This window comes from Oncorhynchus clarkii, chromosome 20 (genome assembly GCF_045791955.1).
Source record: "Oncorhynchus clarkii lewisi isolate Uvic-CL-2024 chromosome 20, UVic_Ocla_1.0, whole genome shotgun sequence".
NCBI classification, from domain to species: domain Eukaryota; kingdom Metazoa; phylum Chordata; class Actinopteri; order Salmoniformes; family Salmonidae; genus Oncorhynchus; species Oncorhynchus clarkii.
The window spans coordinates 61,937,504-61,959,309 of NC_092166.1; the positions used below are offsets into that span (position 1 = coordinate 61,937,504).

General features: G+C 43.6%; 2 protein-coding genes across 2 annotated transcripts in view; both read right to left on the reverse strand.

The window, feature by feature from the left end:
* LOC139375621 (dynein, axonemal, heavy chain 9) overlaps nt 1-17,553 on the reverse strand; it is a 130,179-nt gene extending 112,626 nt beyond the window's left edge. Inside the window, exons 1-21 of the mRNA XM_071117412.1 lie at nt 17,203-17,553; nt 16,204-16,400; nt 14,386-14,544; nt 14,072-14,202; nt 13,605-13,816; nt 13,019-13,252; nt 12,207-12,374; nt 11,454-11,570; nt 11,217-11,367; nt 10,887-11,001; nt 10,703-10,771; nt 7,038-7,164; nt 6,584-6,839; nt 4,692-4,933; nt 3,424-3,559; nt 3,066-3,262; nt 2,380-2,642; nt 2,000-2,161; nt 1,561-1,783; nt 1,089-1,255; nt 173-316 (exon numbers count right to left, since the gene is read on the reverse strand). Of these exons, the coding sequence (XP_070973513.1) occupies nt 173-316; nt 1,089-1,255; nt 1,561-1,783; nt 2,000-2,161; nt 2,380-2,642; nt 3,066-3,262; nt 3,424-3,559; nt 4,692-4,933; nt 6,584-6,839; nt 7,038-7,164; nt 10,703-10,771; nt 10,887-11,001; nt 11,217-11,367; nt 11,454-11,570; nt 12,207-12,374; nt 13,019-13,252; nt 13,605-13,816; nt 14,072-14,202; nt 14,386-14,544; nt 16,204-16,400; nt 17,203-17,553 (3,821 nt within the window). The remainder of the gene's footprint in view (nt 1-172; nt 317-1,088; nt 1,256-1,560; nt 1,784-1,999; nt 2,162-2,379; nt 2,643-3,065; nt 3,263-3,423; nt 3,560-4,691; nt 4,934-6,583; nt 6,840-7,037; nt 7,165-10,702; nt 10,772-10,886; nt 11,002-11,216; nt 11,368-11,453; nt 11,571-12,206; nt 12,375-13,018; nt 13,253-13,604; nt 13,817-14,071; nt 14,203-14,385; nt 14,545-16,203; nt 16,401-17,202) is intronic.
* A 2,569-nt stretch (nt 17,554-20,122) lies between these two features.
* On the reverse strand, nt 20,123-21,400 carry LOC139377131 (urokinase plasminogen activator surface receptor-like). The gene is made up of 5 exons (XM_071120152.1): nt 21,352-21,400; nt 21,037-21,153; nt 20,698-20,853; nt 20,453-20,557; nt 20,123-20,313 (listed from the first exon to the last, which is right to left on the reverse strand). Exons 1-5 carry the CDS (start codon nt 21,398-21,400, stop codon nt 20,123-20,125), a joined length of 618 nt encoding a protein of 205 aa, XP_070976253.1.
* Between the last annotated feature and the right edge of the window lie 406 nt (nt 21,401-21,806).

The window sequence follows — 21,806 nt, forward strand, 5'->3', positions numbered from 1 at the left end:
CAGTCAGTCAGACAGTACATCAATCAAACAATTGTATTAATATAGTACTTTTCACAAAAAACATTTGACACCGAGTGCTTTACAGTAACCCGGCCTGGATCTTCTAAGGGAAAACCGTAGAAGGACAAACTCTCTCGAATGAAGAAACCTTGTGGGGAAAGCCTTGTCTCACCTGCACTGTCGTAGTTGTCTGTAGTCAGAGACAGTCACCTCAAACAGGCCGGCAGACTCCACCAGCCCAGCCATCACAGCCTCCTTCTCCTGGATCTGTTTGTGGGATGCATTCAGCATGGCATACGGGTTCTCACTGTCAAACCTACAATAACACACAGAGGAACACAGCAAGGTTACTCTCTCAGCATCTGATATGGTTTCACATTGATACTAAGTTAACCTGACATTATAAATGTATTAACTACCAGGGAGAAAATAGATTTGAAAGGCCTTTGTGTAGAGGGTCTTACTGACAAACCTACATCACACCAGCCTGAGCACCAGCCTGAGCACCAGTCTGTCACCATTTCAGCTGACTACTTTGTCAAGTCATGTTTGAATGGAGGTTGGCTACCCAGGCCCATAGGCACATAGTCAATTATCAACCCGGACATCCATGACATTAATGAGAAAATCATGTCACTACAGAGGAACGATTATGCGCATAATTAATTAAGTAATTAGACAGCATGATGGAGCACCACTACCTGTGTGGGTAATTAGGATATGTAAAGATTCAATTATGCTTGCCTAATGTGTAAGCGTTGTGTCGTTAACTGTTCACTGCACAATTATAGACTGGCCGATGTAGAGGTGTGACAGGAGGGAACAACAATGGTGGCCCATGACAGAGAGAAGCCTGTCTTGCTTGCAGAAGGGTGTAAGCAATGTTTTACCTAGTCCTCTGGTTGGGGATGTGGAGCCATAACCACATTGCTTACACCTACAGTATCCAGCCCTTTTAGATCAAATAGGACATATGTCCTGGGGTAGGAGCTAAGGGACTGTTTAGGACTGAGGATTGAATGAGGACACAAGGGAGAGGACAGCTTTCCGTCAACGTAATTCAGCCTGTGTGTGGGAGCGCGCGTCACCTGAAGGGCCCATTCTTCCTGAAGCTCTCTCTGAAGGCGTGTTGCTCCACGTCGAAGGAGGCACACTTCCTGCGTAGTCCGGCCACCTCGCTGGCCTGGAGAGGAGCCACCTGCTGTTTCACCACCACCGCCTGCTTCTTCACGTTGGTCCACTTCTCTGGAAGCTCCTAGAGGGAGGGAGAAATAGACGAGTGTAAGGCAGAGGAAGGAGGGAGAGGGGGACAATGTGTGTTAAGCAGGAAGGAGGGACAGAGACATTAGTAACTTTTCTGATAGCGCCTGGACAGAGAGAAAGGAGGAAGAGAGGGGTGAGTATCGGGAGGAGGAGGAGTACCACCAGCAGGAGCAAAGAGGGAGTGGGACAAAACAGAGGGATGAGTGCCAAAAGGAAGCACAGAAGGGGACAGAGGAATGAGAGGAAGACGAAGGAGAGAGGTAGGAGATTGATCGTTTGACTTTGGACAAGGGTCACCTCTAGCTGTTTGTAGACCACGTCAGGCAGCTCCTGTTCATATGTCTTGAGCAGGGTAATGGTGTGTTGGAGCGGCTCAAACATGGCGTCCGTCACACCCTGCCTCTCCTTCACGGCCAGCAGGTGACCCATGACCCCCACCAGGCCACCATAGTCGCCCTGCTCCACCCTGTGACCCAGCCCCTGCTCTGCTAGACTGATAAACTCCTCCAGGTCTAACAGGCTAGAGAGGGAGAGGGAGAGGGAGAGGGAGTGAGAGAGAGAGAGAGAGAGAGAGGGAGAGGGAGAGGGAGAGAGAGAATGTTTAAAAGTTTAAAAACAAGAGAGACAACATGAAGTAGAAGGGTACTTTGACAGAGTGCTTTTTCTCCCCAGAATCCTCTGGTATCTGCCTGGTAACAACCTGTGTGTGATATTGGTGGAGTTAGAGTCTGCCGACCTGTTTGTGACGTGGTCTATGAGGTGTTGTTTGAACATGAGACTCCACTTCCTGACGATGTTGAGCAGGGCACTCTTAAAGGCCCGTCCGTCGACCCTCATCCACCCCTGGAACACACACACTGGCTCCAGACCCTGCACCTCTTCATGGATACGCTCGTATCTGGGGTTATACACACACACACACACACACACACACACACACACACACACACACACACACACACACACACACACACACACACACACACACACACACACACACACACACACACACACACACACACACACACACACACACACACACACACACACTGTCATCATTACATACACACACTTGCACACACACACTCAAAAACACACTCAATTTATCTCCCTTACCCATCCACCTGCTCTCTAAACTGCTCCAGTGTAGGTGGGTTCTCTGGGACTCCATCCTCTGCATGAGCCTCTATCTCCTGACTGGTCAGCAAGTGGCCGTACAGCAGGAACTGGCGCATAAACTCCTTCCTGTCGTCAACGTACAGGTATGCATAGCGCTCCAAAGAGTTACGGAACTCACAACACGTCGCCATGACGCCCTGCACACGTTCCATCAGCAGCTGGCGCATGTCCGCCAAATCAGCCATGTCTTCCATAACAGCCTGATAGTCGGCAGATTATAATTATTTTATAGATGACAGATTATAGATACAATACACATTCTAGATGATGGGTTAAAGGGATACTGGGAGTTTCTGGCAATTAAGCATCAGATGAACTCGTGCATACCATTTTTATGTCTCTGTGTTTATACCTGTAGACTAACAGTAATTGCGCTAACGCTAGTAAGCTTTGGCTTGCGAAGCTACCGCTAACTTCCTTGATACTGCAGGCAGAGACATAAACATGGTAAAAAATGCCAGAATCTCACAGTATCCCTTTTAGGGTGGCAAACTTGACATATAACAACTCCCCCCCAAATATGTCATCCTGATTCCGGGAACCTTCCAACAGGGATTTCTGGAAAACCGGGGAATTTGGGGGAAAGTTATCTGAATTCTGCAACCATGGTAGTGTTGTAGTACCTGGTAGTGTGGGACGCTGCTGTGCGCGGCCAGGCGTGCCACCAGAGAAGAGGTCCTGTAGATGTCATTGACCAGGCTCTCCACCAGGTCATAGAAGCCATCGGCAACTCCGTACTCCAGCGAAGGGTTAAACACCATGTCAGGAACCCTCAGGTCCAGCTGGGCCTCAAACAGAGGGGCCACACCACCACGCTGGTCTGAGGGAGGGAAGAAGGGGGCTGTTTCACAAAAATGTGTGAGTCTCGTACAAAGTGCTCGTCTTACACTCAAGGAGGGCTCGCCCAGCATGTTAGTCCAACCTGAGGTGGATACACAAACAAATGTACTGATCATTCAAGTGGAACGGATCCTTGCTCACCGGTGTTGTCGAGGAAGAACTTGAGGGAGCATTCGATGCCGTTGAAGAAGCCGTCTATGACCATGTCGTCTATGTACTCCACATAGGCTTTCCACTCCTCAGAACCTGGGTCTGCTCTGAACAACTCCAGGTTCCTCTGTCACAGAACGAAGACACTCAAAATCAAAGAGTAACATGTACACGGAACATGCACCTTTTATTTGTATAAAGAAATGATGCACACCTTTTAACCCTTTACATCCGTGGGGATTGGCCTATACGGATATGGTTACATTGAAATGTTTCTGACATAAGACATATATGTAAAGCATAATCATAGTACCAATTGAAAGGGAATAGAGTGGAGTGTATGGGCATATCATTAGATCAAAGTTGAGAAAACATTTCACCAGACTCAAGACTAAATCCAAACATTACACTTGATTTTCTATGCATTTTACATTTACTGTACTTTTCACAGTATTTTCACAGATAACAACATCTGAAAAGACTCTGGATACATTCAGTAACACGATGAGAATATTCCTGGAAGATGTGGGGTAGGTGCAACATAAGACAAAAAAATAAGAAAGATTTTGAGTGAGATGACTGACTGGTGTCTCCAAGTGGACACACACCTCTCCAAATTGTGCACAGTTCCTAAGCAATTTCAATGCACTTCTATGGGTCAAAAAAATAGTCTTCAACTATAAGGTGCTTTTTTTGATCTCTCCTAGCTGTGCCGATGAGGAACTACAGCAAGCACACTTGTAGTTTTTTTGTTTGGAACACAACTCTGCATCCCTGTTGTTGTTTACGCAGAAACGGGCCATTATATATCATTATCTGGGTCAGGTGGGCATCATTTGAAAGCCTGTTCTATTGCCAATATGACTGGTTAAGTTATAAAATACGATCTTACAGTGTTCTGCTTTCACAAGGCAATTCAGAGAAACAGATGGTAATTTTGGTGAGCAGAGAAAGGTGCTAAGGGTGCACACACGTGCGTGTTCCGCTGGGATTTTTCTTCACAATAGGCAGACGTAGGCTCACTCTGTTCAGAACAACCCAGGATATGACCCCATGTCATCATGTAACTGTACATCAAACATGAGTCCTCTTAATTCACAGCATTTCCCTCACTCAGACAACAAAACATTTGCAAAAGTTGCCAAATTCGCAACTTTGCAACTTGCAATGATGACTAACACATAACTCCTAATATGGTCAATAAAGTTCCCTGCAAAGCCAGAAGTGTTTATGACCTTCATGTTATTTGGTATAGTCACCTTCAGCAGGAAGTGTATCTTCTCTCCGGAAGAGCGTATTTGGGCGTAACACCTCTCCAGCCTGTCAGCCCGGTCGTCCAGGCTGAGAAGGGTGTCTCTCTTGCCCTCCCTTCGGTCATAGAGGGGGCTGGCCAAGGCCCTCATACAGCCCTGGATCTCCTCCACGTGGTCCTTGGTTCTCTGGAGCCTCTTCTCCAGGTCACACACACACTCACGCACTTCCTGGATGTACTCCCAGATACCTGGTCACAAACAGGGGAAGGAAATGGACACAGGTTAAAAGGGCCATCACAGTTTCAAATCTATGTTTGTCAGGAAGTTTTCAGACCTTGAAAGTAAAGTGAAGATGAAACCATGTCCCACAACTTGTGTAGATCCAGCTACTCGCCTCAATCCCTGAAAAAACGTCTGACAAACGTTGAAGAGTAATGTCCCTCTAAGGAAAGCTGGTCAAGGTTGTTAGTGTTTCCACTGATCTATTCTTAAGCAGGGCACTGAGGCATCCGGTGCTGCCAACCCAACCCCTAGCCTGGTTACCAGCCTGTTTAGCTGTCATTCCACTCCTGCCATGCTAAACAATCTTTACCATATGAAACGGAGTGGAAAGTTAGCTAAATAGACTTGCACCCAGGCTATCCAACTCCTTCATCTTCTACTAAAACCTCAAAGTGAAATGATAGGGAACTGGCTCCACATACATCTACCATAAAGCAGGCTCTATATAACACCTTGTCCTCTTTAATTATTCTCCATAACTATCCTAAGTGCATCCAGCACAGTAAGCAGCACCAGAAGTAACATATTGTTTTTGTCTCCATCTGGCCACACACCTCTCCAAAGTGTGTGTGAAGTCATTTCACTGTACTTTAATGGGACAAAAAAAAAAGTATTCAACTATAAGGTCCTTTTTTGATCTCTCCTAGATCTCTCCTAGCCAGAAACAAATAACTTTCTTCTGAAATGCGTCAGTCTATTCTTGTTCTGAGAAATGAAGGCTACTCCATGCGAGAAATTGCCAAGAAACTGAAGATCTCGCACAATGCTGGGTACTACTCCCTTCACAGAACAGCGCAAACTGGCTCTAACCAGAATGGAAAGAGGAGTGGGAGGCTCTGGTGCACAACTGAGCATGAGGACAAGTACATTAGAGTGTATAGTCTAAAAACAGACGCCTCACAAGTCCTCAACTGGCAGCTTTATTAGAGTTCCAGTGTCAGTGTTCTTTTGCCAATCTTAATCTTTTATTGCAACTCTGCCTAGAAGGCCAGCATCCCTGAGTACCCTCTTCACTGTTGACGTTGAGACTGTAGTCATAATGTATGCACTGTATATATATATTTTTTTTTAAACATTTTAGTCATTTAGCAGAAGCTCTTATCCAGACCGAGTTATAGTAGTGAGTGGATACATATTTGTTCGTCTTTTTTGTACTGGTCTCCTGTGGGAATCGTCCAACTTCCCTGCTGTTGCAAGTGCCATGCTCTACCAACTGAGCCACACAGGCTTCTCTACCCTGTCCTTCAGGAAGCTGTGGGTCCTACAGTAGGCACCACCACAACTCTCCCAAATAACACTGTTTGAATCACACTGTATCAATCAATGATTGAAGCACTGTGGCTTAGTCATCTGTTCTAAACACATCTTCTCTCCTGGGGTCTCATGTCATGACATCGCAGTCAGTCCTGTCCCAGAACTGACAAGGATGGAGGGAACATTATGAAATAGGCATGTGAGGAGAATATATGACTTTTGCAGAGTGCCTGGTTACAGTAGAACAGTAGAGTAATGTAGCCAAGCCCAAGTGAGAAGGAAATTGTGGACGGTTTTTGCCCAAGTTGAAACATTAGGGCACCCGTAATGCCCCACTTCCCCCTGTAGTTTTGACCTCTGACCTTGGCTGTTCCAGTTGATATCCTCCTCTGCCTCTCTGAGATGCGTGTCGATGTCTCTGAGCTGACCCTGGACCAGTGGGTGCTCCACCTCCAGAACCGTGCTCACCACCTTGTTGTATCTCCTCACAGTGAGCTCCAGGTTGGCTATGTACTGCCACAGCTGACCTCTGCTAGTGTACACCTGCTCTGCAGTGTCCGGGATGGACTCTGTCTGCCTGGCCTTCAGGTACTTCACCTCTCTCAGGACTGAGACCAACTGGGGGGAGGGAGAGGGGTGAGGTGGGGTTTCAGGGGGAGGAGATAGGAGGAAGGGAAAGAGAGAGAGGTAGAGGGGGAGAGCAAAAATAACAAATTCACTGTAGCAACAATGTAATTTACAGTAATGTTGAATACAAGATAATTTCCCCCTAGCAGTACCTGTGGGTTGAAACTGACGGAGTTACGTTTATAGTACCTGTGGGTTGAAATTGACAGAGATGAGGCGGGTAGCTGGGTCTCGGCTGATGAGGGGGAGGTTGAGATTGTACTGGGACTTCTCTCCCACCGTCTCAGTCCATACATCAAACAGCTGACGGGAGTAACTGGGGGAGGTAGTTGGTAATCAAAGCTAGTTAGTTTAACTCAACTCTGGACCTCGAAACCAGTTCCACTGCTTTTTTTCCATTGTTCCTCGTCTAATCAGGGACTGATTTAGACCTGGGACACCGGGTGAAGGCAACGAATTATCAAGTAGAACAGAAAACTGGTTTAGAGAAATAGTTGGTTGAGAGTGTTTCCCAACTCCGGTCCTCGACTACCCCAAACAGCATACATTTTATTGTAGCCCTGGACAAAAACACCTGATTCAACTTGTCAAGGGCTTGATGATTAGTTGGCAAGTAGAATCAGGTGTGCTTGTCCACAATAAAAATGTGTACTGTTGGGAGTACTCGAGGACCGGAGTTGGGAAACACTGGTTTAGAGAGTAAGTTAGTTGATCAATTAACAAAACAAGTAACATATTCCTATTACACTGTTAATGCTAAACAAGCTACTGCAGATTTCAATAAACTGTAATAACAGACATTTGTTTCTCTAATGAGACACTGTATTAAAAAAAAGAATGCTCTTCAGTAACAAACAGAAACATGCAACGAAAGCGACTAAACCAAAATGAGGATTGAGAACAACACAGACATATCAAATCTAAATGTATTGGTCGCGTACATGAATTTGCAGATGTTATCGCAGGTGCAGCGAAATGTTTGTGTTTTTAGCTCCAACAGCACAGTAATACCTAACATTTTTTTTTAAAGTAAAATAAACAATACACACATTATCCAGAAAAAATACGAAAATAAGAAATATCAGAACGAGCATTGTCAGAGACCGGAATATATATATTTATAAACTGGGTGGTTCAAGCCCTGAATGCTGATTGGCTGACAGCCGTGGTATATCAGACCATATACCATGGGTATGACAAAACATTTATTTTTACTGCTGGTACCCAGTTTATAATAGCAATAAGGGACCTCTGGGGTTTGTGGTATATGGACAATATAACACACCTCCTCGGGTCTTATTGCTTAAATATACAGTACCAGTCAAATGTTTGGACACACCTACTCATTCAAGGTTTTTCCTTTCTTTTTTAACTATTTTTTATTTTTTAACTACATTTACGTTGTAGAATAGTAGTGAAGACATCAAAACTATGAAATAACACATGTAGTTACCAAAAAAGTGTTAAACAAAACAACATTTATTTTATATTTGAGATTCTTCAAAGTAGCCACCCATTCCACAAATGACCTTTTAACAAGGCACACCTGTTAATTAAAATGCATTCCAGGTGACTACCTCATGAAGTTGGTTGAGAGAATGCCAAGAGTGTGCAAAGCTGTCATCAAGGCAAAGGGTGGATACTTTGAAGAATCTAAAATCTAAAATATATTTTGATTTGTTTAAGCCTTTTTTTGGTTACTACATGATCCCATATGTGTTATTTCATAGTTTTGATGTCTTCACTATTATTCTACAATGTAGAAAATAGTAAAAAATAAAGAAAAACACCTGAATGAGTAGGTGTGTCCAAACTTTTGACTGGTACTGCATATATTTAGACATATAATGGTGTGTTTTGTATGTAAACAGTATTATAGTGACCAGTGTTCAATGACTTGACTACAGTATAAAGTGAGTAAAAAAGTATGTAAACACTATTAAAGTGACCAGTGTTCTCTATATACATCGGGCAGAAGTCTCTAAGGTGCAGGGTAGAGAGAACAGTGAATGAGGCTAGAGGTGACTGTTTAACAGTCTGATGGCCTGGAGGAAAAAGCTGTATCTCAGTCTGTCGGTCCCGGCTTTGATGCACCTGTACTGTCTCCGCCTTGTAGATCATAGCGGGGTGAACAGGTTCGGGAGGCTGATTTCATTTATTGAATCTCTCACATACACAGGGAGTCTAGTAAAGGAGGAGGAACATACAGTAGGGGACGACTAAACGGATTCATTCACTACAGAGAACAGACAATATGTCAGGCTCCTGGACGGCTGTACCAATCTGTAAAGAGACTGTTTATGGTGAGGGCTTCAGAGCACTGAGGTCCTTATTGGATTCCTGCTGATGGTTCATCTCCCGAGTTAGACACAGCAGACGCTGAGGCAATCAAACGCCTGGGCTAAAACTATAAATCACAGTGTTTAGTGTTAGCATAATGACCTGTGTGTGTGTGTGTGTGTGTGTGTGTGTGTGTGTGTGTGTGTGTGTGTGTGTGTGTGTGTGTGTGTGTGTGTGTGTGTGTGTGTGTGTGTGTGTGTGTGTGTGTGTGTGTGTGTGTGTGTGTTTGAATGCCTTTAATAGCTGACTGGAATACGTAAGCAGCGCTGCTGATTACAACTGTATAACAAGGTCCCTAAAGTCTGACTGGAGTGAGCAGGGTGCAGGGGACACATGTTGTTCATCGTGGTATTTTAGATTGGGTGCAGGGACAACAATGGAACGGGTGATATTGTACATTTGATGCAACGGAATGTGAGTGGTTATGTGAGTGGTTATGTGAGTGGTTATGTGTGAGTGGTTATGTGAGTGGTTATGTGAGTGGTTATGTGTGTGGTAATGTGTGTGGTAATGTGAGTGGTTATGTGAGTGGTAATGTGAGTGGTAATGTGAGTGGTAATGTGAGTGGTAATGTGAGTGGTTATGTGAGTGGTTATGTGTGTGGTAATGTGAGTGGTAATGTGAGTGGTTATGTGAGTGGTTATGTGTGTGGTAATGTGAGTGGTAATGTGTGTGGTAATGTGAGTGGTAATGTGAGTGGTAATGTGAGTGGTTATGTGAGTGGTAATGTGAGTGGTTATGTGAGTGGTTATGTGAGTGGTTATGTGTGTGGTAATGTGAGTGGTAATGTGTGTGGTAATGTGAGTGGTAATGTGAGTGGTAATGTGAGTGATAATGTGAGTGGTAATGTGAGTGGTTATGTGTGTACGTGCGTATATCAAATCAAATGGTAAGTGTTGACTTTACAGTGAAACGCGTACTTACGAGCCCTTTTCCAACAATGCCGTTAAAAAGTAAGGAAATTAACAAAAAGATACAACAAGAAAATAGCAACACAATAAAATAACAATAATATGCACACGCACGCACACACACACACACACACACACACACACACACACACACACACACACACACACACACACACACACACACACACACACACACACACACACACACACACACACAGAGAGAGAGAGAGAGAACATAATTGAAACACAATAGAATGCTTTGTCTTGCAGGTTCCTATGTTGGACGTGTTGTGTAGGTCCATTGTACACAGGGTATTAGTATGATGACAGAGCATATGAGATTATGAGAGCTCCGTGAACCACACTGCCACAATGGAAACATAAATCACGACTGGAGCTCCATGTCTCCATGCTATATTCCGCTGTGGCCCTGCCTTCCATACACGTAATCCACTACACTGATTTACACTAGAAAAAAATGCTGCATTTCTATAAAGCTTACAGGATTTTCTTTTTAAACGCATTTCAATAGAGTTGTTCAGAAAGTGGTAGCAGAAAAGATCTCGGGGGGGGGGGGTTACAGAGAGATATAATTTAAAATACCTATCCAGTAACTGCATCATCTCCTCATACTTCTGTACGGCTCTTTCTCCTGCTGTAGACTCCAGACACCTGAGAAGAAACCACCACACCCAAAGGCTGAACTTCTGCTCAGCTAATACTGGTACAACCACCAGCAGCAGAATCTAAGGGGTAAAGTAGCGATGCGGGGTGAGAGGAGACTCACGGGTGGGTGATGTATCTGAACATGGAGAAGGGGGTCTGGATTCTCTCCTGTAGTTGCTGAGCCCACCTCATACCTCCTGCTACAGCTGGCATGTTCCTATTCACAGGAGTATAACCTGGAGTGATAGAAACACACAGATTGAAGAACGAACTAGAGAGGTAAAGGTTCTGGAGAAACAGTATCATGTGGCAGCAGTGATAACAGTGGCAGGCAAACTAGTAAACGGTCAAACGTTCATCATAGCAAGAGTGTTGATGATTTCTTTACATGTATTACTTTAGTACGAAATGATGATATAAAATGGTGTGAGTTAAAAGCAAGGCATTCTACCCAGTTCCTCCTGTGTGTGTGTGTGTTTGTTGAAGAGCAGTTTGCAGCAGTCTAGCTCTCTGTCAAACAGGCTGATAAGGAGAGGATATCTGTCCAGAGCATCCGCTGCCACGAGGGGGCGCTCTAACAGGCTGCCAAACATATCCAGCACCTGCAGGGAGGACAGTAGGGTATCAGTGTGTGTGTGTGTGTGTGTGTGTGTGTGTGTGTGTGTGTGTGTGGTGTGCCTCTCCTCACCTTGAATGCGTGCTCCAGTCCAGAGGCATCATCGAAGGCCTGACAGAAAACTGCTCCCAGACGACGGTCTGTATCCTCCACCTTACATCTGAACTCACACACGTCTGCCTCAAACTCCTACATGGAGACACACACACACAGTCAGGCAGATAGTTAGACAGCCCTTTCAAGCCCTTTTTGACAGCGCTTTTAGAAAGCCCACAAAGAAATTGCTTCACTTGAAATGTGTCTGGCCAATATTAACCATATCTGCTGTTACAGTAGATTATTCTTAACTTAATCTGGGTCCAAACAACTGCCCCTTGTTCCCATATTCCTTCTTCATGATAAAGTAACGCAGGGATCATTAACTAGATTCAGCTACGGGCCGATTTCTTCCTCAGTGGATGGTCAGGGGGCCGGAACATAAAAACAAATAATTTGCAAATTGACAGCAAGAAGCCCAAACAGATATAATATCTGACTAAAACATAATCATTTCAAACCTTGCTTAGACTTGTATACAATCACATATATCTCTGCGTGGGAATACTTTGGAACAATCAATTGGAACAGATTTATTTCTGGTATTTCTGGTATTTATTTCTGGTCTTTTATGTCTAACAATTCACAAAAAAAGATATATATGATATGATATATATTTTATATATATATATATATATTTTTTTTGCTCAAAAAACTTTGGGGGCCAAATAAAATCACCCGTGCGCCAAATTCAGTCCGGGGGCTGCCAGTTGGGGAACCCTGCTGTACCGTATTGTTGACGTCGAGGCAGTCGTAGGGCTTCTCAGTGAGGACTTTATATGTGTCCAGGAACTCCTGGTGGAGCCACAGGACCTGCTGGCTTAGAGCTCTGCCTCGGATGCCTCCAAACTCCACCTTCTCCAGCTTTAACAGGTCTACTGCTGTCAGGAGGACATCCTACAGACAGGGACAGAGAGGGACAAACACAGAGGAGACCCTGTTAAACATCAAGCATTTAATGTAGTGTATTGGCTGCGGTTATGGTGTTTATGGTAAACAGTAGGCTGGGGCGGTATACAGTATATACCGTATAACAGGGTATTTTGAAATGACGACTGTATGATTTTCATTACCGTCAAAAAAATCAGGGAGGGGGGGACTAATATGTGATTAATAAATGATCTCCAGCTCAGGGCTCCAGCTATGCATTTGGTTTGCTAACTTGCTAGTTAAGTGGCTAGCTTGGATCAATACTTTTCTTTGCTATTTTTGGGGGGTTTGGAAAGAAATAGTGCCCCTTGTGTACACTGCCGGTAATACCGTATATCCTGGTATGGTACAGGAACTGTATGATGGTATGAAAATCTTAATACCGCCCAACCCTAGTACACAGTATGTTTGGCTTACTAATGTGTGTGTTTGGACTGAATAGATATGAATCCTGATATCTGTACAATATTGACGTCGGTAGGGTGTAATTCCACTACTTTTGATCTGTTCAATAAGTTAATGTGTTTTAATATTCCATAAATGTTTCTAAAGGAAATTAAAAAATATATTTAAAAAAAAGAAAGCCCTGTTTTTAATGAATTGATCCTCACCTCAATGGTTTTGACACGGTCGATGAAGCGGTCGAGGCCAGAGAAGACCATGAGTGGGTGGAAGTCCCACGGTCGGACTTCCCTGCCCTTCCTCTGGTACTGGCCCAGGCTGGCCCTCTTCTCCTCATAGGTCAGTCTGAAGGTGTTTAGGATGTCCAGTGAGGTCTGGACCTTCCGCAGGCTCTCAGACACATCTCCCTTTAGCACCTCCTCTGGGCTCAGATACACCCGCGCCTGAGGTGGAGGACAAATCAGAGTTTGTGATGTCAAATGAAGACCCATATCCATAGATATACATATATTCACCTTCCTATACATATACAACAATCAAAACAGCAGTTAGCAGTCAAATCCACAACATTCATGTATATTCATGAGACTGTATGAATGTGGTCATGGTCACAGTCCCGTAAGTTGTGTAAGTAAAGCACACACATCAAAACATGAACGTCATTTAAAAACAAAAATAAACATTGTTTTTCAATGCAACTGGAGAATATGTCGCATTACTGCAAAATTGAGGAAAAGTACTTCATAGAGTTATTACTACCACCAGTATTACATGATTGACTGTATATTCATGTACCTGTTGTATGAGTAGATTGCATGTCTCCTGTAGCAGGACGATAAGGCGTGCTGGGGTGTTGTAGTAGCGTGAGTTGGACCACACCAGACACACAATGTGCATCAGAGGCCCGATCTGACCCTTGACCTCAGGGAACTCCACATTCTCCAGGTCCTCAAAGAGACGCTGCAGCGGACGAAGGTACGTACAAATGTCCTTAGCTTCCTCTAGGGCTGGGGCACACACACAAACACACACACAGGCAGATACAGAATCAGACACACACAAGTTCAAGTTCACTACGTTCTAATACAATAGGACAATCCGGGGTCCCCAGTCCCTTCAGACACAAAGATAGTAGAAAGCTTGCATGGTGTCTTAGTTTTAGTAGCACCTAATGAACACCTCCGATACAGCATTAACATTAGTTGAACCCACAGTGCGGTTTTACTTTATCGCCAATTTGTTAAAACGGGGCTTTAGTTTACCTGCTAGAACGTCCTGTAGCATGTCTTTAAAGGCAGGGTAGTAGCTGCTCTCCATGGCATCCAGCAGCTCTGCCATCTTGGTCACCTTGGAGGACTTGAACTGAGAGTGGATGCACTCCAGGTCTGCATATCTACACAGAGAGGTTAATTGGAGTAGTGCCATATACATTCGTTTTTATATGCATACATATCGAGAAAAAACAAACATTTTTTTATATATGGGTCACTGTTTAAAAAAAACATGCTACTGTTTCCTGCCTACTGAGCACAACGCAGGGCCCTGGCATATAGTGTAGGCCCACTACAGTACTGACCTGCTCCTCCAGAAGTTGATCTCAGTGTGTGGTGTGGGACTCTTTCCCTCCAGCAGAGGCTCAGATGAGTCCTTCTTCAGTACCCCACGAATCTGGTGGCTCCATTCTATCACCACTGACTCAATGGCATGGATGATGCTCTTGTCCACTACATCTCCCCTGTAGGTGGCGATAACATGGGTTAGATAGGGGTTTGAGACTGGGGTTAGGGGTTAGGTCTGGGTTAGGGTTAGGGTAGCCTAAAGATCTGGTGACTCCAGCTGAATCATAAAACATGTTGATATCTATCAAGTCTGGGGAAATACAGGTGTATATGTTATAACACGCCTATATACACTGCTCAAAAAAATAAAGGGAACACTAAAATAACACATCCTAGATCTGAATGAATGAAATATTCTTATTAAATACTTTTTTCTTTACATAGCTGAATGTGCTGACAACAAAATCACACAAAAATGATCAATGGAAATCAAATTTATCAACCCATGGAGGTCTGGATTTGGAGTCACACTCAAAATTAAAGTGGAAAACCACACTACAGGCTGATCCAACTTTGATGTAATGTCCTTAAAACAAGTCAAAATGAGGCTCAGTAGTGTGTGTGGCCTCCACGTGCCTGTATGACCTCCCTATAACGCCTGGACATGCTCCTGATGAGGTGACGGATGGTCTCCTGAGGGATCTCCTCCCAGACCTGGACTAAAGCATCCGCCAACTCCTGGACAGTCTGTGGTGCAACGTGGCGTTGGTGGATGGAGCGAGACATGATGTCCCAGATGTGCTCAATTGGATTCAGGTCTGGGGAACAGGCGGGCCAGTCCATAGCATCAATGCCTTCCTCTTGCAGGACCTGCTGACACACTCCAGCCACATGAGGTCTAGCATTGTCTTGCATTAGGAGGAACCCGGGGCCAACCGCATCAGCATATGGTCTCACAAGGGGTCTGAGGATCTCATCTCGGTACCTAATAGCAGTCAGGCTACCTCTGGCGAGCACATGGAGGGCTGTGCGGCCCCCCAAAGAAATGCCACCCCACACCATGACTGACCCACCGCCAAACCGGTCATGCTGGAGGATGTTGCAGGCAGCAGAACATTCTCCACGGCGTCTCCAGACTGTCACGTCTGTCACATGCTCAGTGTGAACCTGATTTCTGGCCTGCTGGAGATCATTTTGCAGGGCTCTGGCAGTGCTCCTCCTTGCACAAAGGCGGAGGTAGCGGTCCTGCTGCTTGGTTGTTGCCCTCCTACGGCCTCCTCCACGTCTCCTGATGTACTGGCCTGTCTCCTGGTAGCGCCTCCATGCTCTGGACACTACGCTGACAGACACAGCAAACCTTCTTGCTACAGCTCGCATTGATGTGCCATCCTGGATGAGCTGCACTACCTGAGCCACTTGTGTGGGTTGTAGACTCCGTCTCATACTACCACTAGAGTGAAAGCACCGCCAGCATACAAAAGTGACCAAAACATCAGCCAGGAAGCATAGGAACTGAGAAGTGGTCTGTGGTTACCACCTGCAGAACCACTCCTTTATTGGGGGTGTCTTGCTAATTGTCTATAATTTCCACCTGTTGTCTATTCCATTTGCACAACAGCATGTGAAATGTATTGTCAATCAGTGTTGCTTCCTAAGTGGACAGTTTGATTTCACAGAAGTGTGATTGACTTGGAGTTACATTGTGTTGTTTAAGTGTTCCCTTTATTTTTTTGAGCAGTGTATTTGAACACTAATGTTATTACATGTTATAATGCATAACCCTACTGTGTTGTAATGTCCTGTTATAATATGAGACTGCCGGTCATTTAGGTTACCTCTTGTCCCTCTCCAAGGCAGCCTGCTCTACTCTCTCTGCCCCAGGTGGTAAAGGCAGCAGAGTCTTGCCTTTCACTTGGCCAGACACCACAAACACATTGGTCTTCAGGGAATGAACATGGCGCTGAATGTCCTGGGATACCACCTGAGGCCATTCACTGTGGTTCCTGCCGTTGGACAGCAATGGGACCACAACCTGAAAGGCATAAGGGGGAGAATAAGTATAACATCAACTTTATCACAGTAAAGAGTATTACAAAATAATGTATAATAATAATAGCTATTATTCACTCATTTCCAGTTGTGTAAAGTACTTAAGTAAAAATACTTTAAAGTACTACTTAAGTCGTTTTTTTAGGTATCTGTACTTTACTTGACTATTCATATGTTGGACTACTTTTACTTTTACTTCACTACATTCCTAAAGAAAATAATGTACTTTTTACTCCATACATTTTCCCTGACACCCAAGTACTCGTTACCCAAGTACTCGTTACATTCTGAATGCTTAGTAGGACAAGAAAATGGTCCAGTTCACTCAGAGAACATCCCTGGTCATCCCTACTGCCTCTGACCTGGAGGACTCACTAAACACAAATGCTTCGTTTGTAAATGATGTCTGAGTGTTGTAGTGTGCCCTGGCTATCCGCTGGTAAATAATAATAATGTGCTGTACGATTTGATTATTATAAGCAATTTGAAATGATTTATACTTTTACTTTTACTTTTGATACATAAGTATATTTTGGCAATTACATTTACTTTTCATATGTAAGTATTTTTCTGGGTGACTTTCATTTTTACTTGAGATATGTTCTATGAAGTTATCTTTACCTTTACTCAAGTATGACAATTGGGTACTTATTCCACCACTGCTCAACTCATGTAACCCTATGTAAAGTATTGTCGTTGATTATAGTTCAATTGTTTGTAACATACACACACACACCTGTTATAGGTGAGCTGTCCTGCGCAGTGAGCATTGCTTTAATTCTTACCTCCTCCACTAGTGCAGAAAACTGGTCAAGCGGCGCGTAGGACAAGTCTCCATATACCAAATTACTTTTCATTGAGTCAGGGGTTAGAGCTGTTTTGCTTCTTTTGACGAAGTAAACACCCTTGTTTTTAACGGTCGCTGGAAACCCGACAGTGGGCAGCAAGTGGCCAGCTGCATTCAGAGACACGACCAGTGTCATTTGGTCGGGTTTGTCCAAGAACTCTTGAATAACTTGCTTGTTGTCATCGGTGGAAATACATTTTTGCCACCGGTCTTGCTTCAGTTTTAGAGTTTTTAACACGTATTTCTCTATGAATTCGAATCTCCTGTCCTCCGCCGGAGAATCTTCCATTCTTGCCCTGTTCTACTATCCTCCTCGGCTTTTCAGCCCACTGCCACAGTGACCCGGTGGCGTGAGGGGGTTTGTGTATAAAGTGATTGTGTCCTGGCCTCCATAGTAACGCTGTGTTTGCATTAATGAACCATCCGTTGCTTGGGGAACAAAAGCTACCCTCTGGCTCTGACCCATGTCATTCTTCCAGATAGGTTAACTAGGTAACTAGTCGCGCTTTCTGTTTGTGTGCCGACTTCTCAAGACAGAGGAGAATATTAACTTTAGTCTACATGAGAAGCACTGCAACAGGTGATACACTTTGGCAAAACGTTGTGCGCAAAAGGAAACATGCAGGGTAGCCTACCACCACACCATTTCAAGGAAAATCATTTCAGTCTCAAATCGTAGGCCTTGTATTGGGCTATCCCACATTTTTGCGTATAATGTTGAGCAAGACGCCATAGACCGACCATTTATCTTATCCCAAATACAGAAACATGCAATTGCCAATACCTGCCACAAAGTGGCACCAGTGCAGTACAAACAGCTACCCTAGTCAACCTCATCCAACCACTCCAGTGACCTCTATTTAAGGGTAAGGGCTGGTCCTAACCAATAGCTGACCCTAATAAAGCATGACCTTTTTTGGGGAACTTTATTGAGGTTTTACGTTTCTATTTACTTTGACGTATAAAGCACATCAAGCAATCCTATCTCCTTGTGAAAATAGTATGAACATAACATTTTGAAGCTTGAAAGACTGATAAATCTAAAAGCAAACGGGACATAAAAGCATTGGCCATAAACACTAAATATTGCACTACTACTTCATTCATTATACAGTATCTGAGATGTACTTTCTCTGTTCCTGATTAAAAAGATCCAACCACCAATGAACAGTTTGTGTTTTTCCATCTTTCTGTCACGTACAGTAAATATCAGCAATCCTAACATCATGATGATACATATGTCAAATCTGGCAAAGGAAAACAGAAAGTGTTTATTATCATTCAGGGTTCTGATGTGGGGATGAAATAAAGGCATTATCAGCAGCATAATATAAAATATTTGTCTTTGTCCTCTTTTGTCCACTTTCAAAGGGATAAGTGAACTCTGAGTAAACAGCGTAGACCTCCATAGGAGAGAAAGGGGGAGGGAGAGAGAGTGTCTGTGTGTCTGTGTGTGTGTGTGTCTGCGTAAGTGTGGGTGAGTGTGTCTGAGCGAGTGTGTGTATGTGTTTGTGTGCCGGGAACCCAGTGTATGTGTGTGCCCGGAACCCATCGACCAAGGAGTCTCAGTTCGTCTCCCTCTTTGAAGATTAGCATGACAGACCAAAGGCAACAACCAGACCAGCCCAGGGTCCGGCTTTCCATTCCACAATCAAAGAGGGTCTTCGTCACTGATACAAGAGGGCTGTTGTTAACAGCTAGCCGGGTGGCTATCTGTTCGCATGGTTATGTACACTACCACAGATGCCTTTGTGTCTGAGCCACTGTGGGATTATTCATCTTCACAAAATAAACAAATAAAGATGACAGGCATCCACATATAGGATTATTTACTTTTATTTTATTAGTCCCAAAGCACATTAAGCATATAATAACTGATTGATAATAACTGTTGATACAAATGGGTACACACTGCCATGTTACAACCCTCAGCTAGCTACAAGCCTCAACTAAAAAGCAGTACAGAAAAAAACTAAGAGAAGTGAAAATATAGGGGTATGATCCTATACCTGAGAATAAACCCATCTCCTAAATCTGTTTACTCTGCCCCATCAGATCTGACTTTACCCTGCTACGTTCACCCGATAATGGCATCATATCAAACATAGTAAAAAGGTATAAAAATATATTTATGGCCTCGTTAACATTCTTTGGTTTAGCATCAGATGTTTGGTGGTCCTTCTCTCTATTTCCTTTTCCTTTCCTGCTTTCAGATGTGTGTAAGACCTTTGTTTAGGAAGAGAGTACAATTGAAGTTGATGAGAGAGAGGGAGCAACCTTGATCTTTGCACTGTACCGTATGTAACATAGTTTTGTGGTGATATTATGCCATTATATAATTAAGCAATAAGGCCCAAGGGGGTGTAGTATATGGCCAATATAAATTGGCTAATGGCTGTTCTTAAGCACGATGCAACACAGAGTGCCTGGATACAGGCCTTATCCGTGGTATATTGGCCATATACAACAAACCCCTTGGGCCTTATTGCTTAATAATATAAAGGCATAATATAATCGGGTTACCAAAGTAATCAGAGCAGTAAAAATACATGTTTTGTCATAGACGTGGTATACAGTCTGACATACCACGGCTGTCAGCCAATCAGCATTCAGGACTCGTACCACCCAGTTTATAATATACAGTAACGTAACGTACAAGTAAAGAGTAAAGAGTGACATGAGTGACTACAGATTTTAAAACAATTCTACAATTTCCATTTCTTTTGCGAATAAATTAACATCCAAACACAATAATATTACTTGTGTTTCAAATTTCTTAGATGTACCAATATATTGACACATTGATTTATTGTGGATATCACACCAACGGTTGGGATTACCATGAATCCTCCCACTAACTAGACCAGTGAGATGAGGAGGAGACCCAGCAGAAGAGGGAGAGGACTCAGACTCATCCCCATGGCTTTGTTACACAGACTCCCCTTGCAGCAGTTGAGGTTCGTCTGGTTGGGCATCTCAGACCAGAGGCATGAGTCACTGGAGGCACAGCCTCCATAAATGGTGACTTTGCCCCCATCAGGAGTGAGCTCTGGCAACATGCAAAACAAAGAAAAGACTCTAAAACATCTCTGTTGTCAATGTCTCTTTGGAACTCTAGAAATTAAGTATTAAAGTAATTCAAACGTGTCACGTCTCATGGGGTTTCATGCCAGTGAAAATGAACTCACGTTTATATTTGAAGCAGTGGTCTTCAATTCCAACGCATTGCAAAACTTCATAAGTACCATTCACCCAGGTGTGACATTGTAGTTTATTGGGCTTGTCACTGAGGGCTGCCCAGACCACAGATTAACAACCATGTCATTAAATAACAACCTACGCAAACTAATAAATATCAAGCGTTGCTTTTCTCAAACTAGACCATCAATGGAGAGCTGAGAGCTTGTACATTTGACAAGATGGGTGTTCTTACCAGGGAGGGTGTCTATGTTGCAGCCTGTCGTGTTGCAGCAAAACAAGGATTCGGAGGCTTGTGAGTATCCGTTGTTCATTGACAGTTCTGTTACTTTATCCATGAAATAACAGTTTTCGGCTACATACGTACAACCCTTAGATACTCTGATGGAATCTGAATTTGATGGAGAGAGGAGAGGTTCAAAATCATTCACAATGCAAACTGTAACAATGGTGCAATTGTACATTTGAAATATAAAATAGAAACATATTGGGGGAAAAATACTTCAATGTGTACTGAGTCTGAAATGTATTTTACAACCCATTATTACAAGAACAGACTCAACTCCATACTTACCTGAAGGATATTCTATGCGTGTTAAGGTGGAACATACTGCTTTCACACAGTTCTTTACTACTGTTGTCCGACATTTTTCATCCTCAGGCTCACAGGTGTAGCAATTGAGCATGTCAGCTAGAAACCAAAGCATCCAAGATTACGGAAAAAAAAGAAACGTGTATGTATCAATAGTGGTCGATCGTTAAACAAACAATGAACTAAACTCATCAATTGCGATCGTCATCGTGTCGCTATACATCAAATCAAACATAACGGCTGTATGTCAAAATAAGGTGTATGTCAGAACCAATCTACGTGGATTCAGTAAGTCACCTGTGTAGAACAGTGTGAAGGCGCAGGAGATTGTCAGGATGAGCTTCATCGTGGATAGATAGACCGCTACGAGGTACAAATGAACTGAGCTCCTTACAAGTACAGCTGTCTTTCAAGAGTCTTTCAACCGTTTCACATCATTTACTGATAGTTCAGCCTATTCAAACCGTTTCTTATCCACATAAGTTAATCATTCATTTCCCAAATCCCCCAAATGTATCAGGTACAGTATTGTTATTTATGTGACATTTATCTCCATATTTCCAAGGGCTGTAGAATGGTTGGTTTATCATAGCAGACACAAAGTTCTGCCAAACAAAATATACAACATTTGCTCAACACATTTGCTGCTGACACTGCGTCCTTTTTGTGTGAATGTCACCTTTGCGTTCCTTTATGTGCTCACAGTAAGGTCAAACTGGAACAAATCATGCTCACAGTAAGGTCAAACTGGA

What these genes read in the sequence shown, in the direction of transcription:
- LOC139377131 (XM_071120152.1), bottom strand. Translation starts at nt 21,400, where the DNA reads ATGAAGCTCATCCTGACAATCTCCTGCGCCTTCACACTGTTCTACACA. An exon ending in CTTCACACTGTTCTACACAG is followed by an intron (nt 21,154 to 21,351) that starts GTGACTTACTGA and finishes TTTGGTTTCTAG; the next exon opens with CTGACATGCTCAATTGCTAC. An exon ending in CAACATAGACACCCTCCCTG is followed by an intron (nt 20,558 to 20,697) that starts GTAAGAACACCC and finishes TGGTCTGGGCAG; the next exon opens with CCCTCAGTGACAAGCCCAAT.